This window comes from Pleurodeles waltl, chromosome 6 (assembly GCF_031143425.1).
Source record: "Pleurodeles waltl isolate 20211129_DDA chromosome 6, aPleWal1.hap1.20221129, whole genome shotgun sequence".
Classification (NCBI taxonomy): domain Eukaryota; kingdom Metazoa; phylum Chordata; class Amphibia; order Caudata; family Salamandridae; genus Pleurodeles; species Pleurodeles waltl.
The window spans coordinates 1,535,533,659-1,535,560,437 of record NC_090445.1 but is presented as its reverse complement, the minus strand read 5'-3'; the positions used below and the strand labels follow the sequence as shown (position 1 = coordinate 1,535,560,437).

Below are 26,779 nucleotides of genomic sequence, written 5' to 3'. Positions count from 1 at the left end.
TTGCACTTATCATGAAGGTGATCCACAGACAATGGGGCGATCTCCGGGGTTATAGGAATGTTACTTATTCAGGCCTAACTCAGGAGAGTTATCTGGACTTTACAGGCTGCAGCCTAAGCAGAGTTATGCTCTATCTAATATCTCTCCCACTCAACCTTCATACAGGAGAGAGGTCTCTTGGGATCCATGGTCCTGGTAGTTCAGGTTTCAGGTAGCAAAGCTATTCATGGAAACAATTCTCACAGCTCAAACATTATAGTTGTCCTGGGGGCTAAACAGACCTTAAAAAGCCTCTTAAAGTGCAAAACGTGGTATACTGCCGGGGGCCAAAATCATACAGGCTCAGGCCTCCTCCGCTACAGCTGTTCCTAAGGTGGTACAGATCTTACAGGTTCAAGACTTAGCAGCGCAAGCCCTCTGTGGATACAGGCCCTTAGGTCAGATGATTGGTTTTAAGGTTTGATTTTGCACAGATTGTTACTATACATAGCATATTTATAACTGTAGCTTAATATGTTTTTATTTCTGCAGGACTCCTCCTCTCAGGATGCTGTGCCTTTCCCACGTTGGAATAAGCCAGGTGAGGATTTAACTAAAGGGTGTCTGTTGAAAAGGTGTTTCATTTGGGGTGAGACTGGAGGTAGAGATAGGAAACTGACTATTTAGTAGCTACAGGTGGGTGGCAGGCAAGAGTAGATCAGGGTATGGCTTTGCATAACTCAGGGATGACAATGTAGATTAGTTCTTCTAGACAGACACAACTGATTCTATGGATGAAACCTACTGTTTTTGGGGTATAGTGCTGAGAAGCGTCAGATATTGGTATCAAACGCCGACCATTGCGATGTGACCTTGATTGGTTGGAAGTGAGCAACTCCAGATGGGAGGAGCCGGAACATTTTGTTCCAACATATAGACCTTTGAAGCTGCCTTCAGCTGCAGACATAGCAATATCGGTACAAGGTACAAATGCCCTGTTCCTTGACATGCAATGCTCTCTTTTGAGTCGTTCAACCTGAATAACATGTACCGAATTGTCCAAGATCAGGAGACCTTAGATTTGCACTTATCTCACAAGCTTGGCTCTCACAGGGTTCTCTCATGCAGCAATGAAGTGAGCAGGCATGCAGCCAGCGCCATGGTGCTGAGACCTCGCTCTGCCAGGTAAACCAAATCTAGGCTAAATGGCTCCAGTGGGACTCCCCTACTTGGTAAATGGTGTCCTCCATCGTGACAGCCTCAACCCTAAGAAAACATGGGATCTCGGTAAAAAAATATTTCTGGTTATTGTAAATCTCCCTGAAAGTGTTACAATTACCACAAATGTCCCAGAAGTAAACAGAAATATTGAAATGGATCGCAAAACATCTAATTGTCAATATTTCTGTCTATTTCAGGGAGGTTCTAAGGCAAGCAATGGCTTCCGGCTGCCTCTTCAACCAGGAAGTGGATTTATGATTGACAAAACAGCTGGTTAAGGGTCTTAGAATGTGTTTGAGGAGCAGGCCCATGAAAGGCACATCCCACCTTTATTGACCCAAGAACTTATGTTAGTGAGATGTCCTTCACATCTTTAGATAGAAAAGAAGACATAAGGGCTATAGAACTGTTCACCCTCGCTTGTCTCCCCGAAATAAATATATCTGTGAATTTGTTTTCCACAGGTTTGTCTTCCGACTGCAGCCCACGGCCGGTGTTGTTAGAACACGAGTATGCTCAGCTTCAAGGCTTACACAGCGACAGCACTTACGACAGTGATTTCACCTACGACAACGTGTGGGATACTGAGCCACATATCACTCGTTTATCTCCGGGCCCAAAAAGGAGGTCAAATCATCTACCTGGGCAGGAGAACAGGACCAAAGTGATGGTGAATCACTGGGCGTAGAGCCCACTGGGCTGGAATGTCCTGTCAGTATGTGTGCAGGGCTGAAAAACACATGGTCGACCGAACAATTGCTTGCTATGGTTTACGGTAGCTTTGTTCCCACTGGGGTTCGGCACTCAGGGACACTGACTCTTGTTGAGAGATTCTAGTGATTGACAATGAAGAGGTCGCAAAAATAGTCACCCATATCAGAAGAAAAAAAAATCCAAATCAAATCAATGCTAAATCTGTTGAAGCCCCCACGAGGGTAGCAAGCATGGCAGATAAGCATTGAATCAAATGGGTGGGCATGATGGATATCCTTTAAATAAAATGAAGTGACAGTTTGCCACAGTGGCAGAAAAAGGGGATCCTTTGCTGGTCAGGGCAATCATGGGCAACGGTGGCATCCGAGGACACCAGTGCCATCTGTAGACAGTGGAGACATCCATTGATGGTGGTGTCGGCCATGGACAGTAGGAGCCTCCCAGGCGAGTATGGCCAGCAGGGGACACTGATAGTGGCCATGAACAGGAGAAGCCATGGGCAGTAGTGGCAGCCTTGGAGAGCAGCAGCCATGGACAACAGAGGGAGCCGCAGACACTAGACGCTGCTGTGGAAAGTTTAGCCCTATGATGGAAGGTGCCAGCTGTGGACAATGAGACATCCATTGATGGTGGCGATAGAGGTGGCTTTTCTGGACAGTGGTGTCAGCCATTAGGAGCATCCCAGGCGAGTGTGGCCATCAGGGCACATCAACAGAGGCCACGAACAGGAGAAGCCATGGGCAGCAGTGGCAGTCTTGGAGAGCAGCAGCCAGGGACAACAGATGCGGCTGTGGAAAGTGCAGCCCTACGGTGGAAGGTGCCAGCTGCGCATGGTGGGGTGGAGGACTGTGACAGCCGTGGACATCAGGATAATGATGCTTTGATTGAAACAGCCATTGACCCCTTTGGGCAGCTGTGGAGGTCGGGAGCAGCTGTGAGTGACAGGCGCTATGCACAATGTGTGTTCTAGAGCAGTGCATCCGGGTGCATTCAACTCTCCATGTGCTTAAATTGTGTGTGTATTTAGTCCCAGTGTGTGGCGATCAACTCATTCCATTTTGTCACTGACAATGTTTCGAGTTATTGGTTTTCATTTTACAACCTAACCCATTCTGGGCGTTGTAATGTTGGCATCTCCATTAGACCAACATACGACACGTGATTTGTATTTTAAAAGCCCGGGATTGGAAGCGGTGTCTGAGTTGACATGGAGTAAGGTAGCCACAGAACCATCAGGCATTGCACCTATAATATTTATTGCATGCTTCAGGCAAAAGCAGAGCTTTGGAAATGTAAGTCTTGTTAACGCCAGGGACGTAGCCACCATTAGTGCACCGTGGCGAAGAGCCCTGAGGGTCCCATTGAGCCCTGATAATTTCAGTATTTTACTAAAGAAAAGTGCCATCTGTCTTGCTTGCAACGGGGCCCGTAGCATCATTGCTACGTTACTGGTTAACACATTATAAAATGAAGACTACAGTTCCCTGAATGCCATTGCAAGGTGAACACGCGGACTGAATGATCTGGATAGCCGCTCTGCATGAATGAAATAGGTCACTCCTGGCTTTGCACTCAGGTGGCCAATTCCACCATTCTTTACCCGAAGAAACCCCCGCCATTTTAGTATGAGATGCCATATATAGCGCTGCGGGTGACGCCCCAATCTTGCTCCAAAAAACCCTTTGCTGATTGTACTGCAGTATTCCTTGCTCAGCTCTGCGAGTGCCTTCCAATGCTGGCCGCCTCGGCTTCCGTTCCTTCTCTGAAACCCTCCTCAACAGAGCCTGCCAAAACCTTCCAGCCCTGTATTGTTGCAGGCGAAAGCACAACTGCACTATTCGTGAGCGCCCAGTGCGTGAAATCTGGGCTCATGTCGTTCACAGGTGGCCAAATCCTAACAGCTGAGGTCATGCCTGACCTTAGCTCGGTGCCTTGGACCCTGACAAGTCAAAGGTCATCGTTGTTCTTTGTTAGAAACTGTATTTTTTAAAATATTGCTTCGTGCACATAACTACTGTGGACTTTTAACTGTTGGAAGGGCCGTGTTTACAGTCAAAATAACTTAATGCTTTATTGTATTTAAGGTGTATGATATTTGAATAAATTTGGTATATTTAATTTTATAGCAGTAAGGCATAAAACAACAGTTTTGCTTCTCACCAATTTGTTCTTGTATTTTTTTTTACTTTAAATACATTTTGAAAATAAGGGTTGTGATTCTTCAGTCATGCATTTTCCATCGGCAAGCAGTGCCCATCTGATCTGCATCCAAGAAGGGTGGAGGGTGTTATCAAACATGCTGGTGGCGGCACCAACCTTAAAAAAGATAGCACGTTTGTCTGGCCACCAGTGACACAGAGGTAAAGGTACCAGAGGATTCTGTGCCAGCAGGGACACCATGGGGCATATTTATAAGCCCCTAGTGCCACATTAGTGTCATTTTTTTACACTAATGTGGCACAATGAGGCCAAAATCCTCCCGCCATATTTAGAAAGTGGCTCAACACCCTTTGTGCTACATTATGCTTGTGCCAGGCATAATGTATGCAAATGGGGCATTCACCCGTTAAGGGGACGAAAAAATAGCATTTTTTACGGCATTTGTAACACCTGCTCAGAGAAAAGGTTAAAAGGGTGTTTCCATTTATAATGATCCCCTATATATTCTGCAGGAGTAGCATCAATATTTTGGCGCTACTCCTGCAAAGTACCTCACTAACATCAATAGAAATGATGCTACTGCCCACTACCCTGCGCCATGGTGCGCTGTATCTTAGATACGGCGCTCACATGGTGGTGGTAGGGGGTGCCAGGAAAGTGGCATTGCACTTGGTGCTGCGCCACTTTACTTAAATATGTCCCCATGTTTCATTACTTGACTTTTTCAAACCATCGTCTTCAGGCGTGTTACTTCAGTTGAACTGAAGAAAGACTGCAGTTCTCATAACGCATCGTGTTGTTTACAAAGCCCAGGACTGCAAATCCGTGCTCCTAATAACATGGCGTCATACAGGACCTTACACAGAGGTAACAATTCTGGCGAGACTAATTAGGGGCCATATGTTGGCCTGGGAGAGGCGCATAATTGGACCTGTGTCGCCTGTGACATCCTCAGGCAGCCTTGAGCTTTTATCAACTATATCTTTCACGTTGTGGATTTTAATTCCCCATTTATCATCGGAAAACTGAAGTTACAAGTTCCAGAATCCAAGTGCCGCTGAATAAATTGCCAGGACTGGCTGAAGATGTCACACATGAAACTGGGACACATGCCAGTTGCTCGGGCCTAGGAGCCCACTTTCCCAAGGCGACGTTGGATGTCTGCCACCAGCCTCTCGCCTCCCTCCCGCCTCCATGCTCACCTGCCTGCGGGGGCGGGGGCGGCGGGTGGGAGGGCATACTCTTAGGGGGTAACCAGAAAGAAGTGTATAAGTTTGAGCCTCTGATTATGTATAGAATAGAAAGAGAAAACAAGTTTTCGCAAAGCAAACAGCCCTGCCTTTTAGTTAGGGGAAGTGATCTGCAATAGGTGGTGTCTGTGTGTGTCGCCCCCACCTGTCATGGAAAGAAAACCCCTTTGTGAAGCAGCATCCTTCACTGTAACAGGATGGAAACTGCAAGAAGGGCCACATCGCTGCACTGACTGCGTTAGCTGAGTTAACATGTAACCTCAACGAAGGGTGTTATGAAAAGGAGTCAGAAGATACAACTTTGCGCTGTAAGTCGTACACTTATAAGGATCTTCAGCACATTATTGCACAGTAGTTTTGACAAGGAGTTAGTCTCTTATAAAGCTTCGGTAAGCACACAGCTTTACTCTGTGACCAAAAAAGGTTGTAAGCCCAACAACATGCTGACATCAAATTAAAGAAATGAACACAGAATGGCACAGGTTTATTTAAAGCAGGCCAAGCATCCCAACCACAGCCACTGCTGAGGAAAATAAAACCCTCTCTCTCTATTTCTTCTAGTACTTCTAAAAAGAATTAGGGCTGAATTTAAGAAAAGTGGTGCTGCATCCAATGCAGTGCCACTTTTATTTGCCCCCTTCTAGCGCCACCATATGTGCGCTGTATTTAAGATATAGGAACAATAGCGTGAACGTTTTTGACGCTATTGTGGCATTTTGTTCCACTAGTGTAAAAAATGATGACGCTAGTGGAGCAAGTGCAAGGAGGCCCATTGATTTCAATGGGTGCGTCCTTTTAATGCCTGCTTTCAGCAGGTGTTAAAAATGACACTAAAGATGGCGCAATCAAATCTTGTAGATTTCATTGTGCCATTTTTGCGGGTCTCCTTGCGCCGGAATGCCCCCTTTGCGTACATAATGCATTGCGCATTCATAATGTGGCGCAAAGGGTAGCAAAGTGGCGCAATGCATGCATTGCACCACTTTCTAAATATAGCACAGTGTTTTTGGCAATCTAAAGCCACATTAGTATCAGAAAAATTATGCTAATGTGGCGTTAAATAGCGCAAGGCTATCCTTAAATTTGGGCCTTAATCTATCTGTAGCCAGACCTAAAAGATGTCACCTGATTCGGGGCCTAACATGCCACAGGCTGGATCACCAGCAGATTAAGGAAGAGAGAAGACTTGACCAGTGTTGGCACCAATAAAAGCAATGTAAATAGGGGTGGACTATGGTGTGACCTGGAGGCGCTATTGCACCAAGAAATATTAGAGTGATTTAGAAAGAACAAGAACGATTACATATAATATTTAAATAAAGAAAGTGGTAACATCTGAATAGGAGGGATATATATAAAGGAGGTCTGAGAACTTCAAAAGAAAGCATTGATTGTAATGTAAATAGCAAAGATATATATATATATATATATATATATATATATATATATATATTTTATAAATATTTGTATTTTATTTTCTTTGATAAACAGTAAACGGCTGCAAACTCACACCCAACACAATACATACACTACAGGGGAGAAGATGCAGCAGTATTAGCACAAGGATTCCACATACAGGTACAGGAACACGTCCAGATACATAGATCCCGTCAGATGGGGTGGGAGGCAACTGGGAAGCCTGAGGGAGAACCTGGATCATAGGGGTCCCCCCTCCATCATCGGTTCCAGTTCATAGACTTTTATCCAGGGACCTGAAATCTGGTAAAATTTCCTTGGGCACCCCCTATTCTTGTATGTGACCTTCTCAGCCACCATGCACAAATCCATTCTAGTCTACCATTAGCAAAGATATTTTAGCAGGTTTGTAGAGGAGATATGTGTTGACTACTTACCTCAGGGAGAGGGGAGTACCATTGGTTGTTTACTGTGCCGAGGAATGATTGCTTTGCTTAGAGTGCTTTGAATTTTGGATTTTCCAGTTAAAAATGACCTCTGAGGTAGTAAGTAGCTTACCTAAATAAGGCAGGATTTTTCAGTGAGTTGCCTTGTAAGGGAGGCACTACATTTTAAATTCTTGCTTCTTGCATAACCAGAAGGGGACTCTCAGGTTTAGGAAGATTTGAACAAAATTTTCCTTGTTCAAGATGAGTTTAGCAGTCAAATAAAAGACTTAAGTGGAGTAAAAGATGGCTAAGGTTTGCCTGCCACAGTGCCATTGCTGTCATCTTAACAGTAGGTAATTAGAGGGTGTGCAGAGTCTTAACCTTCTATTGGTGAATGGAGTTAGACATTGGCTTATTTAATAAGTTTGTGTTTGCATCATGTGCTTCGGTAGATCCCACACTGTGCACTTCTGCCAGGTATTTTGTGGTATGGACATTGCAAGTTGTTTTTCGGAGAAGAATTTTTGATTTTCAGGTGACTCGTGACACCTCCTCCAAAATCCACAGTGCACCAGGACACAGACTCCACCTTAGATTGTCATTTTTCCCACCATTGTGTTCTGATGTATGTTTGGGTGTTCCAGTGCTATCACAGAGAAGCTGTAATCCTGTATTCTAACACACTGAAATGCACTTTCAACCCGCAAGGACCTTGTGCTGCCATTGAAAGTTTCTGAGTCGAATCAAACTGATCTATCCCATAATAAGGTTGTAAGAGAATGCCTTATGTATGGGGAGGCTATGAAGAGCCAACTTTTTAAATATTGCCCTCACTGTAATGACAAGCCCTGTGGTCGGACCAATATCAGGACTGCAAACTCTGCCTCCCGAGTGACCACAAAAAGCCTATCTGTCTGGCCTATAAGGCTTTTCAGAGAAAAAAATACCATTGTGCACCGAGGATAGGCAGTGGCCACATTATAGTATGTACCACTGAGGCTCTCCTGAGCCATCATTCAGAACAGGTGTTGATGGAACTTGCACCCAATGACCTAAGGGGTGGGCCCTCTAGTAATCCAGAATCTCATGAAGATCAGTTCAAAGTACTATCATTTGAGGTAACAATAACCACATGCAAGTATGCAAAATGCCAAAGCTTTCAGGCACCCAAACCCACAATCCATGCGCAGTGCTCTATTGACCAAATGCGCAGGAACATTTACTTATGCTATTCCCTGACTACTAGTCATTCTGTATGTACTTAGGAAGATGCAACAAGCACCAATGAGGCTAATCCTCATTGGTCCCACCTAGGCACGGCAGCTATGTTAGGCACTCCTGGGAATGTCCATTCGCCATCACAAAATGCTACTCCGGTGCCAAGATCTCCTCAAGCATCATTATTGTCAGCCAAACTTCAGGGCACTACATTTTTGATTTGGCTCCTGAAACCCTAGAACACTGAAAAGATGATGGGTGAAATGCTTGCAATTTGTTTAACCATTGGCAATCGCTCTGAGTAGTATCTTCACCCATTTTTATGCTCAGTATGCCACCTCAGTTTGGACCCAGCTATATGCGAATCAGCCTTGACCCTGCTCCTCATGGTAACAGTCGAGCCCGAGCCACCCCAAAAGATGCTGGTAGGAGTGCTTGCAATTTGTCTAATCACTCATCATTATTTTGCTCACCCTGCCACCTCAGTTTGGACCCAGCTAAATGGAAAACATCCTTGGCCCTGATCCTCATGGGAACAGTCCAGCCGGACCTTCCAGGCCAGGTCCTCCCTGAAACAGGATACATGTAACCTAGGGCCGGTTTTCTCCTGATAAGGGTTCATCAACCAGGTATAGCTTGATTCCAGTGGCACAGTGAGCCCAGGACCCATGTCTAGCATACCCTTTCCACTTAGGGTGGTACAGGAAGCACACAAAAGGTGACAGGTGGAATGCTTGCAATTTGTCTAACCACTGGCATTCACTCAAGGTAGCATCCCAGCCAATCATTCTTTTGCTTGCCAAGCCACCTCAGTTTGGACCCAGCTGTTTGCAAATCAGTTTTGCCCTTGCTCTTGGGAACAGGCCAGATTGAACTTCCAAGCCAGGTCCTCCCTGAACTGAAATGCAAACAACCTAGGACCAGTTTTGCCCCCAATAAGGTCTCATCGGACAGGTATAGCTTGAGTATGGGACCCATGGCTGGGCATACCCTTGCCACTTAGTGCAGTACATAAAACCCACAAAAGGTGGTGGGAGGAATGCTTGCAATTTGTCTAACCACAGGCAATCACTCGGGGTAGCATCCCAACCTATTGTTCATTTACTCACCGTGCCACCACATCTTGGACCCAGCTATATGCAAATCAACCTTGCCCATCTCCTTATGGGAACAGTCCAGATCGAACTGCCAAGCCAGATCCTCCCTGAACTGGAATATAAGCAACCTAGGACTGGTTTCACACTGATAATGGCTCATCAACCAAGTATAACTTGATTCCTTAGGGCAGGACATGAAACACACAAAAGGTGATGAGAGGAATGCTTACAATGTGTCTAACCACTGGCAATTGTTTAGGGTAACACCCATGTGTTCTTTTGCTCACCATGCCATCTTATTTTGGACCCAGCTAAATGCAAATCAGCCTTAACCCTGCTTCTCATAAGAACAGTCTAACCCTCTTTAAACCAAAATAGAAGCAAACTAGGACCGGTCTCACCGTGATAAGGACTCATCAGCCAGGTATAACTTGATCCCAGTGACACAATGAGTTTGGGACCCACGTCTTGGCCTACCCTTGCCACTTAGGGCAGTACATAAAGCACACAAAAGGTTGTGGGAGGAATGCTTGCAATTTTTCTAACCACTGACAATCGCTGGGGGTAGAATCCCAACCCATTGTTCTTTTGCTTACCCTGCCACCTCAGTTTGGACCCAGCTATATGCAAATCAGCCTTGACCCTGCTCCTCATGGGAACAATGCAGCCCGAACTGCCAAGCCAAGTCTTGCCTGGATCAGAATATAAGCAAACCAGGCCTGGCTTTGCCCTGACAAGGGCTGAAGAGCCATGTGTAGCTTGATTCTAGTGGTGCAGTGAGCACAGGACCCACATGAAATACACAAAAGGTGATGGAAGGAATGCTTGTGATTTGTCTAACTACTGGCAGTCGCCCACATGTGGGTCCCATGCGCACTGGGTCACTGGAACCAAGCTGTACACAGCAGATGAGCCCATAACTAGGACAAACTGGTTCGGGGATGCTTCTGTTTTGGTTCAAGGAAGACCTGGCTTAGTGGTTCGGGCTTGACTGTTCCCATGAAGAAGGGGGTCAAGACTGATTAGCATATGGCTGTGTCCATACTGAGGTAGCATGGTGAGCAAAAGAATGATGGGTTGGAGTGCTACCCAGAGCGATTGCCAGTGGTTAGACTTATTGCAAGCACCTCCCATCACTTATTTGTGTGTTTCATTTACCGCCTCAGGTGGTATGGATATGCCCAGATGTGGGTCCCATACTCACTGTGTCACTGAAACCAAGCTGTACCTCGCTAATGAGCCCATAACTATGGCAAAAACGGTCCTGGGTTGCTTGTGTTCTTGTTCAAGAAGAACCTGACTTAGTGGTTCCATGGGGAAGAGGCGCAAGACTGATTTGAATATGGCAGACTCCAAACTCAGGTGGCATGGTGATTTGGAGTGCTACCTCGAGCGATTGGCAGTGGTTAGACTTATTGCAAGCTGCCTCCCATCACTTTTGGTATGGTTCCTGAAATCCCAGAACATGGCTACCTACAACTTGCTGCTAAGTTCACGTAAATTATTAAAGAAGCTAGAAAGCACACTACACTGGTGTGCTACTAGGTTAACCTGAACATTTTTGTCCATTATAGTAACAATCCTCCTGAACAGCCCTCAGAACCCAGAGTGCAAAACATAATTGGTACTTGTTGCACATACAAAAGGCAACACTAAACCACTCTTCCATAAGGTTACACGTCTGATGTAGCCACTTTCCTGCTAAACAGGGCATACCAGTTCATGTTCAAAATCCCAGTTGTCAAATCCTTTATGAAGGGCCTCAAAATGGTTGTGCCTCCATATGTGAAACTGCAGTTCCTTTCCGCAAAAGTCAGCTTTCTCATTACCTTCACCTCACTCAATAGGATTAGTGAGCTGAGGCCTTAGCAGTTGAGGAGCTATTTATCTAAATATACGAAGATTGATTTGTCTGTAGCAAACAGCCTCAGTTTTCTTCCAAAAGCTGTCTCTCTGTTCCACGTCTATCAAACGATTGATTTGCCCTCTTTCTTCCCTCAACCACAGTCTGTTGCAAAACAGACTTTAACAGATTTAAAAAGCCCTTATGTACTACATTAACCATACTAAGGGGCATATTTATACTCTGTTTATGCCGGATTTGCATCATTTTTTTCTATGCAAATCCGGTGCAAACTTAACTCCATATTTATATTTTGGTGCTAGACATGTCTAGCGCCAAAATATTAGAGTTAAAGTCATTTTTTGCCTGCGGAAAACTGCGTCAATGAGATGCAAGGTAGGCGTTCTCGGGCAACAAATGACTCTAAGGCCCTAGCGCCTTATTTATCCTCCCATGCAAAAATCACACACGGGGGAGAAGGACTCATAAAATGGTGCAAAGCAAGCTTTGCACCATTTTGTAACGCCTGGGTCAGGACAGGCGTTAGGGGATCTGTGGGCCTATTTCCATGGTGGAACACCATGGAATAAGCCCACAGGTGCCCTCCCCAGGCCCCAGGAACACCCCCTCCCACACCAGAGGGACAGCAGAGGATGGGGGACCCCATCCCAGGTAAGTATAGGTAAGTACAGGTAAGTATTTTTTTTTAAGTGCCATTGGGGGCCCTGAAATGGGCCCCCTACATGGCACTGGGTGGAATGGCCATGCCCAAGGGACCCAGATCCCCTGTGCTGGCCATTGGGGTGGTGGGCATGACTCCTGTCTTTTCTAAGACAGGAGTCATGTGATATGGATGGTTTTGCGTCAGGAAATGACTCCTTGTAGGTTAGAGTATTTTTTTATTACTCTAACCTGCCTAATGTCATTTTTTGGTGCAAAACCCCCTTTTTCCATACCGCCAGCCCCACCCGACTAATGTAAATATTTTTTACGCTAGCCTACCCTTTGCACCGGCTTGCCCCATTCCATAAATATGGTGCCCGGCTGGTGCACAGAAATGGTGCAAGCCGGTGCTAAACTTTTTGGTGCAAAACTGCGTTAGTGTAGTTTTACAACAAGAAGTATAAATCAGGGCCTAAGTCCTTTGAGCCAACTCAGCAGCTGGTTGTTGCTTTTGGCCAGACCCACCTAAAAAATTCAACTTCTAAAGACGGCGTTGGCAGGTGGATTGTTAAATGTATTCAAGTTTGCTAGTCTAAAGTCAAAGACACACTACAGTCTGTGCCTAGAGCACATTCAAAGTTTAAGGGTCTGCTATGGCTTTCCTAGGTGACAGTCCCTGTAGACTACTGTAAAACTGCAAAAGGGACTACTATCCCCACATTAACTAAGCATTATAGGGCATATTAATGAGCCCTTTGCGTCACTCATGCTCAAGGCAATGTGGTGCAAGAGCAATGCAAATAAAAAATGAGATTTATGAAGGCACGCAAGGCCACCTTGCATGGCCCTGCGCAGCTTCATAAATCTTCAGTAATTAAATGCAGCACAAATTGATGTGTTGTATTACTCTGTGCCAGAGAGGCATTTTCATGGGTGTTGCGGAGGTGTTCCCATGCAACAACCATTGATTTTGACACATTCACAGATTTACAAGACAGGTAAACCTGGGAATGCGCCAAAAAGATATACCTTCCCAGGAGAGGCAAAACAAGCAGAAATATCTTTATTTCTGGCGCAAGGGTGCCTGCGTTGCATGCAGGATTGTTTTTGTGCAGGAAGAGGTAACTTCCTGCAGAAAAACAATCCCCTTAGGCTTTTTTCCTGTTTCTATGTGTGCTGCATTCTGCAGTACAAATAGAAAAAGGTAACAACAGAAAGAAATAAAGATACTTCTCCTAGGGTGGTGTATCTTTTTGACACAGTCCCATGTTTACCTGGTCTTTAAAATCTGGGAATGCATAAAAATCCAAGGACGTTGCGTGGGAACACCCATTCAACACCCATGGAAACACATCCGTGGCACAGAGTAATGCAGTGATGCGATGTGTACTGCATTATATTACTCAAGACATATGAAGCTATGCAGGGCCACACAAGGTGGCTGTACTTGGCTTTGTAAATATAGGGCCATATTTATACTTTTTGACGCAAAACTGCGCTATCGCAGTTTTGCGCCAAAAAGATTAGCGCCGGCTAACGCCATTCTGAAGCGCCATGCGGGCGCCGTATTTATTGAATGGCGTTAGCCGGCGCTAGCAGACCGGCGCTGCCTGGTGTGCGTGGAAAAAAAACACGTACACCAGGCAGCGCCGGCGTTGGGGAAAATGGCGTTAGGGCGTCTTAAAATGGGGCAAGTCAGGTTGAGGCAAAAAAATCGCCTCCACCCGATTTGCGCCATTTTTAACGACGCCCAGACGCCATTTACATGACTCCTGTCTTAGTAAAGACAGGAGTCATGCCCCCTTGCCCAATGGCCATGCCCACGGGACTTATGTCCCCTGGGCATGGTCATTGGGCATTGTGGCATGTAGGGGGGCACAAATCAGGCCCCCCATGCCAAAAAATAATATTAAAAAAAATAATAATTATACTTACCTGAACTTACCTGAATGTCCCTGGGATGGGTCCCTCCATCCTTGGGTGTCCTCCTGGGGTGGGCAAGGGTGGCAGGGGGGGTCCCTGGGGGCATGGGAGGGCAGCTGTGGGCTCATTTTGAGCCCACAGGTCCCTTAACGCCTGCCCTGACCCAGGCGTTAAAAAGAGGCGCAAATGCGGTTTTTTTTGCCCCGCCCACTCCCGGGCGTGATTTTTGCCCGGGAGTATAAATACGACGCATTTGCATCGCAGTCATTTTTTTTAGACGGGAACGCCTACCTTGCATCTCATTAACGCAAGGAAGGCGTTCACGCAAAAAAATGACGCTCTTTCCTCATACTTTGGCGCTAGACGCGTCTAACGCCAAAGTATAAATATGGCGTTAGTTTTGCGCCGAATTTGCGTCGAAAAAAACGACGCAAATTCGGCGCAAACGGAGTATAAATATGCCCCATAATGTTTCATTTGAATTGTTGTTGCACCACGTTGCGTGGTGCAACAGTGACGCAAAAGGGCTCATAAATATGTCCCATAGACTTTACATCTTGGCATCTACTTACACTTACCTTTATAGGAAAAACAGAATCTTAGGTGGAGTCTGTGTCTGATGCATTAGGGGTTTGGTGCGATTAGAAGGAATTCAGTTTTGCATCAGTTCGACATCATAAAATTGTTGGACAACCACCAGTGGAGTTTTGGGGGGCAAGATCGAAGAGTGAGGGTGTTGGAAATGGACAAAGGAGTTTTTGTGATGCTCAGGCGGCGCAAACTATAAAATTATATCTATGAGGCCATGCAAAGCCACTTTGTGTGGCTTTTCATGGCCTCATAGATATGGAATAAGGCAAGGCAGCGCAAATCCCTAAATAGCCTGCGTTGGTTCTAGGCTGAGAGGCACCAGCGGAGGGGGAAAGGACAAGAATGCATCATATTGCATAAATACGGTGCAGTCCTGCATTTTCACTTTGACGTAGGGCAGCGCACCAAGGTGACTTGCTGCGCTGTGATGAAGGACAAAGGCCCATATTTATACTTTTTTAGCGCCACATTTGCGCCACTTTTTAACGCAAAAACGGTGCAAACTTACAAAATACAATTGTATTTTGCAAGTTTGCACCACTTTTGCGTCAAAAAGTGACGCAAATGCGGCGCTAAAAAAGTATAAATATGGGCTTAAGTATTTAGACAAAGTTGGGCGTAGTCCACACATTGCGTGACGGTGACCATCGAGTTTAACAGATCTAAACTTCATGGCTTAAGGTAAACAGTCAGTCCCCATGGACTGTTAGCCGTGATTGATTACATACAGCCATACGGCACATATCGGAATAACTATTTGTTCACATAAAACCTGAAGACGGGACAGCGTTGACTGATGAAAAAAATGCTGAAACACATCAGCAGAGAGTTTGGAAAGCATGATGGAAACGAACAAAATAGTCCAGACTCACATCAGCTGTGGAACAAGGTGGTGGCAGAGATTGAAGCAGTACTACTGAAGCTTGCCTATGACGATGCCACCATGGATAAAGGAAGTTGTGAATGCCTGTGCACTCTGCTGGGCGCATAGGAGAAAACAGCATAAGACGCAGTTATGGTCATCAGTAGATGAAAAGCCGGAGTGATAGCTTCCTTGGTCTGAACCTTGGGAGGCTGCTCCAGTGTCAAGCAGGTCTACCAGACTCTGATGTGGAGGCAAAGCCTCTCACGGACCCAGGGGTGTCGGAGGAGGTAAGCCATGAACAAGTAGAGAGAATAAGTATGAACGAGACTTTGGAAATGATTAAAACTTAATAGGGACTTTGCCTTTCGAACAGAAGATGATCAGGGAAGGAGTCCGACTTGGAGGTTGGGGTACAGAAGAAAATGACCATGCAGGCTCTGCAGGGCTGATCAAGTTTGACCTCGATGGCACTGTCAAACAAACCTAATCCCTATACGAGCCACTTATGTTTAGTATAGAAGTACAACAGAGAGAGAAACTAAATAAGCCAACTACAGAGGTAGATGTACAAAGACGTCAAGCAATGCAGTGAAGCAACAAAAGCTGTGTTAAAGAGAGAGCAGAACAGTGTTCCATCTACAAGGCTATTGCACTGTTTCTGTCTCCTCACTGTGTAGAGCCACTTTTAGCTGCCTTGGGCCAATGCACAGATCCTTAGGCTGCAGTGCCAGCAGTGCTTAATAATTTGTGCTTGTTGTTTCCGGTGCTGAGCACCGGCACTTATTTTTGAGGGCCGGCGCTTATTCTTCTGTCCCAAGCATTTACTGCACATATAGGAAAGATGGAAGAAGAGAAAAACGAAAAAGCGTCACAATGGGAGAAAGCAGAAAGCTGCAAAAGTGAGCTGAAGAGGCAGCGAGTTGCTTTAAATGGATTCAAGAGGCCCGAGATGGCTTCAGGATTACGCTGCCTCAGTATTCCATGTTCCCACATTTAATTGCAGCAGCCGTGTGTTTAAGAGGAGGGCTTTGAGCACCGGCAAGTTTTTATTTACAAATTAAGCACTGAGTCCCAGGGTGTGTAGTTGACGTCAAGGTTCTGTGCTAGAAGGGTAACTTTCTAGTACAAAAGCTATGCTTTGACACAATTCAACACTTTTCCAACTTTGTAGTATACTGTATAAGCACAGTTTGAAAACATCTGAGAAAATAAAACCTTTCTCAAACCTTACGCCTTAAATAGATAGGGATTTTCATCAAAATTTGAGGGTGGTTGTCCGAGAACACTCATGCTCTACCCATGGAACACTATCTTGGCAAAAAATAGTGTCAAGCAATACTTCAGGTGATATTCCAACGATATTCAGATTTGCATTGGAATGTGAATCAAAACACAAGACTTTGCGCTGGGTTTTCATCAGGTTTGTGGCAATAACCCAGCAGAAAGTGTCATAAAATCCCCCCACAGTAATTTACAAGTATACCCCCTAAGTTTGCTTGTGCATTAAAACTTCTGCCCATCAAAAAGTGCTTTGAAAGTAGGACATTTATTACCCACATTGCCTGGAAAAACTATGCTGGTGCAGAATTTATTTAGACCTCTTGATGGAGAAAAGAATGGAAATAGATGCAGCAGAGAGGCCTGCACAAGTGCTGGGCTGGAAAATCTCAAAGGACAACATGGGATACAATGGTTGATTACATGCTTGTGACCACTACTGAGACAATAGCTCCTGACTCAACCCTGAACATTGCGATCAAACAAATCAATTTACTAAAGAAAATCTGGGGCGAAGATAGAGAAGAGAACCAACACCAAGAACCATCCAGAACAACGATGCCCATCAAGAGAAATATGCTTTATCTGATTAATTGCTCTACAGATAACCAAGTATGATCTAAAAGCCAAACCAATGGGGAACATGCTTCTCAGCCAGAATATAAAATGATGAAAACTGAAACTGTTAATCCTCGGTTTGCTTCCCACCTCTTTCGTGTGCCCATAAAAGTCGTGTGCTTCTCAAGATTGCCATGGTTTCTGTGACATTATTTAGCACTTCAATGCTGATGATCCAGGTAAGATCTGAAGAAACCAGCTGAGTGATCCATCGGCAGTGTGTCAGAGTACAAGAGGCAGTCTGCTTCTTCCTTCCATGAAGGCAGTCCATGTCTGCATGCAGGACTGATTTTAGCTGTGACCACACCGAGCAGCTGTTGGTCAGGAAGGGTGACCCAAAAGGCTTGGACATCTTACATGTTTCCACTACATGAGCAAGCAAGAGAATACTCTTTGATACCCATCCTACTAGCAAGAATAGATATAATTTGTTATGGCTTTAAGAATAGCTTTTCTAAATCCATAAGAAAAGTAACCTTCGACTATTAGTGAAAAAGAGAGACTATTGCTAGTTGGGAATGGTTTAGCTTTTCTGAAGGACTCATCAGATATCAAGGGGTCTTCCTCCCTTTGTTTTATGCAGTAAAGATTGGCCTCCAAAGGACTGAAATCTGGTAAGAAGGTGTCAAAGAAGATATGGGTATGAAGTGCGTGTCTCAGTCGGAGGTATTTGTAGAATTGCAAAGAGTTGAGTGTATAGGTTTCTTGAAACTCCTGGATGGAGAGTGTGAGTCCCGGACCATATGTCACCTATTTGTATTATTCCAATAACGTCCCATCTCTCAAAACCTTCCAGCGCGGTCACCTCATGCAGGCATGTGAGTGGGTAGGGTTGACATGAATTTTATGCCGCCAGCTAAAAGTCCTTCAGACATTTCCACTTTTTATCCCTCTCCCAATAATTCAGTTAATGCAGCAGGAACTTCTTAGTTTTGTATGGGACAATAGGACCCTAGGGCTGCTAAAAAACTATATCAAACCCCACAGAGGCAATGCAATGCTGCTGGTGATTATATAGGAGTGACTCAGCTGAGGCCAACACTTGTCTGGTCACGTTTACCTCATATGGAACCCTGGCTCAAGGAGGGACAAGATAGGGCATGTCTTCCTCGGCAATATCTCCAGTTGATTCCTCCTAGATTCGCCGACCCACCCTAAAGTGAACAAATATCGGAACTTACACTTCTTGGACACTGGGACGTAGTGGTAAGGAGTAGATGTTTTACCGCAAACCCACCTCCTTGTCCCCTAGAAGCTTCACCTTTGCTTTTCCCACTGAGTTCCAGCCCTTGTCAGGTAACATTCTACCTAGAGCTGTCTGTGTCAGGAGAACTGAAGATTGGACAGAGTTGTTTAGTGGACTTCGACCTATTACCTGGTGACAGGTACCGACTGATCCAACTCCTTGACTGGGTTGAGACAGAGAAGGGTAGGGTAGGGGTTGTGGACATAAAACGTCTGTAGATTTATGTAGACACAACGTCATCTTAGGAAACGCATGTCCGGTTGTATTCAGCCTTATCGAGCTCAAACACAGGCAATAAATGCAAATACATGACTAAATGGGAGACATAATTTGGCACAGAGGTAACAGTCAGGGTATGGTTTATCGTAAGGAGAAGGGCTGCGAAATCTTCGATAAGCTTCGTGCACAAAGAAAGGTCACAGAAGATTCTTTCAAACTCGCATTTCATTCCAGCGAAACTGGGGGAAATATATGAGCTGATACTCGCATACCACTATAAGCTTTATAGTCCCTAAATAAAATTATTTACACAAAGTGATTTTGACAGGTCTTCTTTTTATTCCAGACTTCTCAGCTATAAAAAGTGTTCAATCTTATCCAACACGTGTTCGTCATTCGGATGTAACCCAGAGCCCTCATCAGGCCTAGCGAAAATACATACACGATGCACTGAAAATTGACATAAACATCCTTTTTCCAGATCATAAATAAACTTATGTCCATAAATTCATGATAGTCACGCAAGAATACAGAGATCCCTAAAATCGTTTACAATTTGTATTATACTACGTGTCAATATAAGAAGCTTATGAGACCTAGAGAAGTGGATGAGACCTAGAGAAGTGGCGTGAGTTAGGGATCACACGAGCACTGTCTTGGTTGAGAATCTTTCCAAAGTCTAAAATTGTGAAACTAGGCCTTATAACAGGAATATTGGTATATTTTATAGGTTCGCAGACGTCTCACCTTCTACCACATTTAGAATTCTGAACAATAAGGTTTGTTGTGGCCTGTACTAAAGAGTCTTTAAACTGCGTTCTTTGTGACCTGTTGGGGGATGGGTTTGCGTTATGTGCCCACTAAAGATTTACATTCCCTCATCATACATGACACACTTAGGGGTATATTTACAAGCCGCATGCGCTGGCGGAATGTCACCTTTTATGACGCTCCGGCAGCGCAGAGTACACCCATTTCTATGAGACCACGCAAAGCCACTTTGGGGCATATTTATACTCCGTTTGCGCCGAATTAGCGTCGTTTTTTTCGACGCAAATTCATCGCAAAACTAACGCCATATTTATACTTTGGCGTTAGACGCGTCTAGCGCCAAAGTATGAGTAAAGAGCGTCATTTTTTTGCGTGAACGCCTTCCTTGGGTTAATGAGATGCAAGGAAGGCGTTCCCGTCTAAAAAAATGACGGCGACGCAAATGCGTCGTATTTATACTCCCGGGCAAAAATCACGCCCGGGAGGTGGCGGGTCAAAAAACCCCGCATTTGCGCCACTATTTAACGCCTGGGTCAGGGTAGGCGTTAAGGGGCCTGTGGGCTCAAAATGAGCCCACAGGTGCCCTCCCCTGCCCCCAGGGACCCCCCCTGCCACCCCTGCCCACCCCAGGAGGACACCCAAGGATGGAGGGACCCACCCCAGGGACATTCAGGTAAGTTCAGGTAAGTATAATTTTTTATATATTTTTTTTTTTTTTGTGTGGCATAGGGGGGCCTGAATTGTGCCCCCCTACATGCCACTATGCCCAATGACCATGCCCAGGGGACATAAGTCCCCTGGGCATGGCCATTGGGCAAGGGGGCATGACTCCTGTCTTTACTAAGACAGGAGTCATTTAAATGGCGTCTGGGCGTCGAAAATAATGGCGCAAATCGGGTTGAGGCGATTTTTTTGCCTCAACCTGACTTGCCCCATTTTAAGACGCCCTAACGCCATTTTCCCCCTACGCCGGCGCTGCCTGGTCTACGTGGTTTTTTTCCACGCACACCAGGCAGCGCCGGTCTGCTTGCGCCGGCTAACGCCATTCCATAAATACGGCGCCCGCATGGCGCTTCAGAATGGCGTTAGTCGGCGCTAAATTTTTTGACGCTAAACTGCGTTAGCGCAGTTTAGCGTCAAAAAGTATAAATATGGGCCTTTGTGTGGCTTTCATGGCCTCGTAGATATGGTGTAAGGCAACGCAGCACAAGTTGCTGCGTTGCCTTACTCTGCATCAGGGAGGTGTTCCATGGGCGTTGCTGTGGGTTTTGCCACACAACACCCATAGGTTTTGATGCATTCCCAGATTTACAAGGCTCTGTAATCCTGGGAATGCGTCAAAACCATACGCCTCCCAGGGAAGGTGTAACAAGGAGAAAAATGTCTATTTCTCCCAGTTTTTCCCTCTTTCTATGTGTGCATCATTCTACAGCACACATAGAAAGAAGAAAATGCTTCCATGGATTGTTTTTGTGCAGGAAGGGAAACAATACTGCATGCAACGCAGGCAACCTTGCACCGTGGTGCAGCGGTGCCTGCGTTGGTGCTAGACAGTCAAAAGGGCACCAGCGCAGGGGGGAGAGGACAGAAATGCACCATATTTTGTAAATAGGGTGCATTCCTGCCCTTTCCCTGTGGTGCAGGGCAGCACAGCAAAGTGACTTGCCGTGCTGCTCTGCACAACTTTATTGTGAATATGCCCCATAGTGTACAATAACAGTTATAGTGTTATTACATAACTGAGTAAGAGTCACAACATAATACCCAAGAAGCCATGTGTTTTTTAGTATCATTGTTGGTGTCTTCGGTCTTGTACAACAACTATGCACTACTGGTGTAATCATGCTATGTAAGCTGCTACTATTTAACAGTGCTCATGTTGTACTGGTATAAAAATGTATAGGTGGCCGCATGATTTAGTCTAGCTAATAAACTAAACTCTATTAGTGCATTACTGTTCCTATTTGGAGAGCACATGTGCATCTATTCTTCCTCTATACGGGATTATACTTAGATGATCGATGTCATTGTAGGGAGCTCATTCCTACTTGATAATGGTATGTGCTGTGTGTCCTCTGGCCACCCAGATTGGGGGCAATGTGAGGCACTTCAAAGCAGCATTGGAGAGGGTGTCAGGCTTCAGAGCCCATGATCACTGTATGGTGGTATGTACACCACAGCCCAGCACACTGAACCCTCATACTGGGCAAAATCAAACATGTAACAAGTACACCCTAGGGCCCTGATTTTTTTGCTCTACCACTAGCCCACACAGGAGAGAAGGGCTCTAACCGCCTTTTAGCCCCCAAGGGAAAACTGAAAACACCTAGGGCCATATTTATACTTTTTGACGCAAAATTGCGCTAACGCAGTTTTGCGTCAAAAAAATTAGCACCGGCTAACGCCATTCTGAAGCGCCATGCGGGCGCCGTATTTAATCAATGACGTTAGCCGGCGTTAGCCGCCGGCGCTGCCTGGTGTGCGTGGAAAAAAACAACGTACACCAGGCAGCGCCGGCGTAGGGGGATATGGAGCTTGGGCGTCAAAAAATGGGGCAAGTCAGGCTGAGGCAAATTTTTCGCCTCAACCCGATTTGCGCCATTTTTTCCGACTCCCAACCCCCATAGAAATGACTCCTGTCTTAGCAAAGACAGGAGTCATGCCCCCTTGCCCAATGGCCATGCCCAGGGGACTTCTGTCCCCTGGGCATGGTCATTGGGCATAGTGGCATGTAGGGGGGCACACATCAGGCCCCCCTATGCCACAAAAAAAAAAAAAATACTTACCTGAACTTAACTTAATGTCCCTGGGATGGGTCCCTCCAGCCTTGGGTGTCCTCCTGGGGTGGGCAAGGGTGACAGGGGGGTCCCTGGGGGCATGGGAGGGCACCTCTGGGCTCCTTCAGAGCCCACAGGTCCCTTAACGCCTGCCTTTTCCAGGCGCTAAAAAACGGCGCAAAAGCGACCGTGCGTCATTTTTTTTGACCCGCCCACTCCCGGGCGTGAATTTTGCCCAGGAGTGTAAATACGGCGCACATGCCTCAGAGTCAATTTTTTAGACAGGAACGCCTACCTTGCATATCATTAACGCAAAGTAGGTGTCCACGCTAAAAAATGACGCAAACTCCATGGACTTTGGCACTAGACGCGTCTAACGCCAAAGTATAAATATGGAGTTAGTTTTGCGTCGGAATTGCGTCAAAAAAAACGACGCAATTCTGGCGCAAACGGAGTATAAATATGCCCCCTATACTTTGGCAGCAAGGTTTTCTATTGCTCAGTTCTGGAGGTCCCATTCTGCACCACTTTTGAATATTTCGTGGACACAACTGTGGAATATCTGCACCATAGAATTGGTGGCAGCTATCTGTGTTACACTTATAAAGGTTGAGCAAGTATGGGCTCCCAATATGACTTATGTGAAGAATAACCCAGACCCCGGATGCATCTGCCTTTTTTTCCAAGAACTAATAAGAAGCTCCAGGCTAGCGGACTCTCTCCCACATATGATAACTGAGGTTTTGTGGAGTGTATACAATAACATACTACCACAGTGCCTACGCACATTGTATGTGACACACTGTTATTTAGAACAATGCCACCAATGAGTGTTCTTTACACCACTTTTGTTATTTATTTATGTGAATGAGTATGGACTACTTCTGGGTTTTTGCATCTTAAAAACTTTAATAAATACTGGTTAAAAACAGATCTGACAATCTACTTCCAGAGATTACAAAATAATTGGTCAAAGACCTTTGCCAGAGTAATTCAGGAGCCTGGGGGTGGGGATAACATAATCGTGAAAGAAATAGAAACTAAAGTTCCTCAATAGGGCGACTACTTAATAAAAAATGAAAACGAAATACAGAATCTGGTCGTGGTAAGGGTGAAAGTAAACAGTAGTAAGAGGCCTGGAGCTTCAGATTCGAGATGACTTGGAAGACAGGCACTGGGGAATCAAAATAAGACTTTGAGGTAAAACAAAGTGCACAGAAAAGAAGACATTCTTTTGGCGTTGGTTTATGTAGAGGAATCCTTAAGCAAAATATTTACTTCAATGGGGGTATTAGAAAGGTGCTCTGAGGTGAGAAGCAAAGCCGAAATGGAGAGCATGGCCAAGGGCCATTTTGGTCAAAATGTCTTCATTTCATCTGAAGGAACAGGCTGTGAAGCAGTCAAGAACTCAGGCTTCTCTGTGCTATCAAAGGAATGAAGCAAGACTTTATCAAGGCTGCTCAGTGAATATCCTGCAGAGGAGAAGGGGAATGAGAGAAATTATCTCTGAGTTTAAAAAAGGAAGTATAATTATAAATGGGAGTTCACATTTGAAGATTATTTATATTTTTATAGATTTTTTTAAAACACACATACAATCTTAGAGAATCACTTTGTGCTATAAGTAGAGAAGTGGACTGAAATTACAGCACCAAAAATAAATTACTTGTTAAATAACTAATTTAAAGTTTTTTTTCTGAACCTTAGCCTGTTCTCAGAATGTGCGAAAGGGGGAAGGGATTTTGCTCCAGGCCCTGGCTTGGAAAGCAGACCCCCCCCATCTCTCTTACTTGAAGTTGGGGATATCAAAGAGAAGTTTTTTTTTGGGACTAGAAAAAGGCAACTCAGCGTATGCTTAATTTTTGTTCATTAGAAATTTAAGACCAGAGCATGAAAGATATTATACTGTATGCAAGCTGCTTTGAAAAGTGTATTTTTTGTACTGGATGCCAGTGCAAGTGCCGGATAGTGTCAGACAGACTCATATTTTATATAAAATAGTTCTGGCTGTACGACTCTGTATCTTTTAAAGGCTTTCAACGTCTTTCTTGTGCAGACCAGAACAAGTTGCATTACAGATATAAAATCAGGAAGGCCTAACTCCATTAGGCACTACTACCCAATGAGTGAAGGGTGAAAAATGGAAAGCATGCCGTAAAATTCAAGGATGGTATATACAAGTTTTCATGAAAAGTGAAATTTGATGGTCAAGATTGAATCAGAGTCGAACCAGAAACCGATTCCTGAATATGACCATTGGACCTGTGGAGGTTCTACAGAATGTGGTTATATTTTGGCATCTCATCTATCAATCTTATTACTCATGATCAATATTTTCAGCTCAGCAGGATTGTACAGGTGTGTATAGAGAAGATAGAAACCAGCTATAAATCACCTCAACAGAATTCAATTTTCAGTTGACCAAAACATTTTAGCTCCATCAAGGAGCAAGGCGGAGTTGTCTCCTATCACTACTAATGTTTTTTTTTGTTGAACTGTTGGCTCTCATTATGCACATAAACATATTAAACAAGCACTGACAGAACCAATATTTTTTGGCTAGTTTCCAATGGCCATGCTGGACAGCATCAGCAAGATGCTGTGGAGCATGAGCAAAAATATTTTTATAAAAGGTGCGAAGATGTGTTCACAGTTGCCATGTCATTTTGTAGCTGCGTACATGCGCTCCTGTAAATTCACATGGCTGCCATTTTTTAATTGACCGATCCAAGAGAGATCGATAAATAATAAAACAAAAGAGAAAGAACTAGTGCAAAAGTACTTTTTTTATGTGGAGGGGCTGGCAGCAATTTGCCGCCTTATCCTTTGCCCCCCCCCCCCTCCAAAAAAAGACAGTTGCCGCGTGGGACAATGGAAGAGTGGATGCAGTAATAGGTAGTAAACACTAGCACACATTTTAAAACAAGGACAACTGCCCAAGTGTAAGATGTGTAAAATGTGTAATTTCACTGCAGTTAAACCTATTATATCATGTAGGGTCGGCTTTAGGGCAGTGCAAAGTAATTTTGGCGCAGACTTTGAGTGAACATTTGGGGCCATATTAATGAGTGGTACGCATCGTGGTACATGTGTGACGCAAACCTTAAGTCATATTTGTGAAGTCCCACAAAGCACATTCCCAGGGGAGGCATAATGAAGAGAAATATCTTGTTCTCCTCACTTCTTCCTCTTTCTATGTGTGATGCCTCCTAGGATTGTTTTTGTGCAGGAAGATGCCCCTTCCTGAACACAAACAATCCTCCATGCAACGCAGGCACTCTTGCACCATGGTACAAGGGTGCTTGAATTGGCACTATGCAGCCCATTGTGTGCCAGGGCAAGAGGAAAGGACAGGGAGGCGCCACATGCCTTAAATACAGTGCATTCCTGCCCTTTCCCAGTAACAGTGCAGCACAGCAAGGTGGCTTACCGCCCTGCACTGCAACACTTTGCCATCAATATGGTTCTTGGTGTAAAAAGTTTTTTTGCACAAGTTGTTGCTGTTTGTACAATTTTTCCCCATCCCACGCGTGCACCCACACAAACATGCAGTAAATGTGTGCCTACAACTCATTAGAACGGACATATTCAAGCCACTAACAACTCAAATCCACAAAACCGATTCTGACTGTGGTTGCGATGGAAAAATGTGGAAAGTCATATTCTGGACTACCAAAAGCTACAATGATACCATACTTATAGCATGTTGTGTTCTATACACGTGCTAACTAACAACAATATCTGAAACATATCTGGACGTGGGCACCACCCTGCCTCCACACGCCCTGCTGTCCTCTACGTTCATGCTGTGTGCCCTCACCCACCCTCTTCCCAGGCAGCTGGGGGCCTAGCACCTGCTTGACTTTTTCACTCAGTCTGACAGCTCTCTGAGACTGGCGTAGGCCGCAGTCTGTCCCTGGCACGGCGCCCCCGGTGTCAGTGTTAGGTAGAGAGAAGCGTTCACAGGTGGAGTCCGTGATTAAAGGCTCTGGCGTCAGGGACAGTGAAGGTCAATGGAGCCATGGGGCGAACAGAAGCATCCCCGGGCTCTGGGCCCAGACTGCCCTCAGATGAGCTGAATGAAGCACCGGAGAGAAGTACATGGCAAGGGAACTGAACAGGGCAGGGATGTCACTAGGGGAGAGCAACCGGAGCACTTTGTCCCGGGCTATGCACTTTTTAGGACAGAATGTTCCTGTTGCAAAATGAATAAAAGAATAATAAGCATTGGCAATGTCAATATGTCTGGCTTATAACTGAAAGTTTTGGCACACAAGTCACCATCCATGCACTCATACATCCTTTCACCTATTCACTCTTACATTCACTTAACTACTCATCTGCTCTGAAACAGTCATACAAACTCCACAAGCATATTGAAGACAAATCAAAAGAATAAAAGTAGAAAAAATAAAGCATGCCACCAGTTAAACTTGGCAGCCTATGCTTGCAATATAAGAAAAAAATACAGCGTTGCAGCAGTTGCTATCTTGCAGTGGCGT

General features: G+C 45.1%; 1 protein-coding gene across 1 annotated transcript in view; it reads left to right on the top strand.

Annotated features, from left to right (window-relative positions):
- PLEKHN1 (pleckstrin homology domain containing N1) overlaps positions 1 to 4,073 on the top strand; it is a 74,911-nt gene extending 70,838 nt beyond the window's left edge. The window contains exons 15-16 of the mRNA XM_069241119.1: positions 532 to 580; positions 1,665 to 4,073. Coding sequence (XP_069097220.1) covers positions 532 to 580; positions 1,665 to 1,888 — 273 coding nt within the window. The 3' untranslated portion in view covers positions 1,889 to 4,073. The remainder of the gene's footprint in view (positions 1 to 531; positions 581 to 1,664) is intronic.
- Positions 4,074 to 26,779: the final 22,706 nt, after the last annotated feature.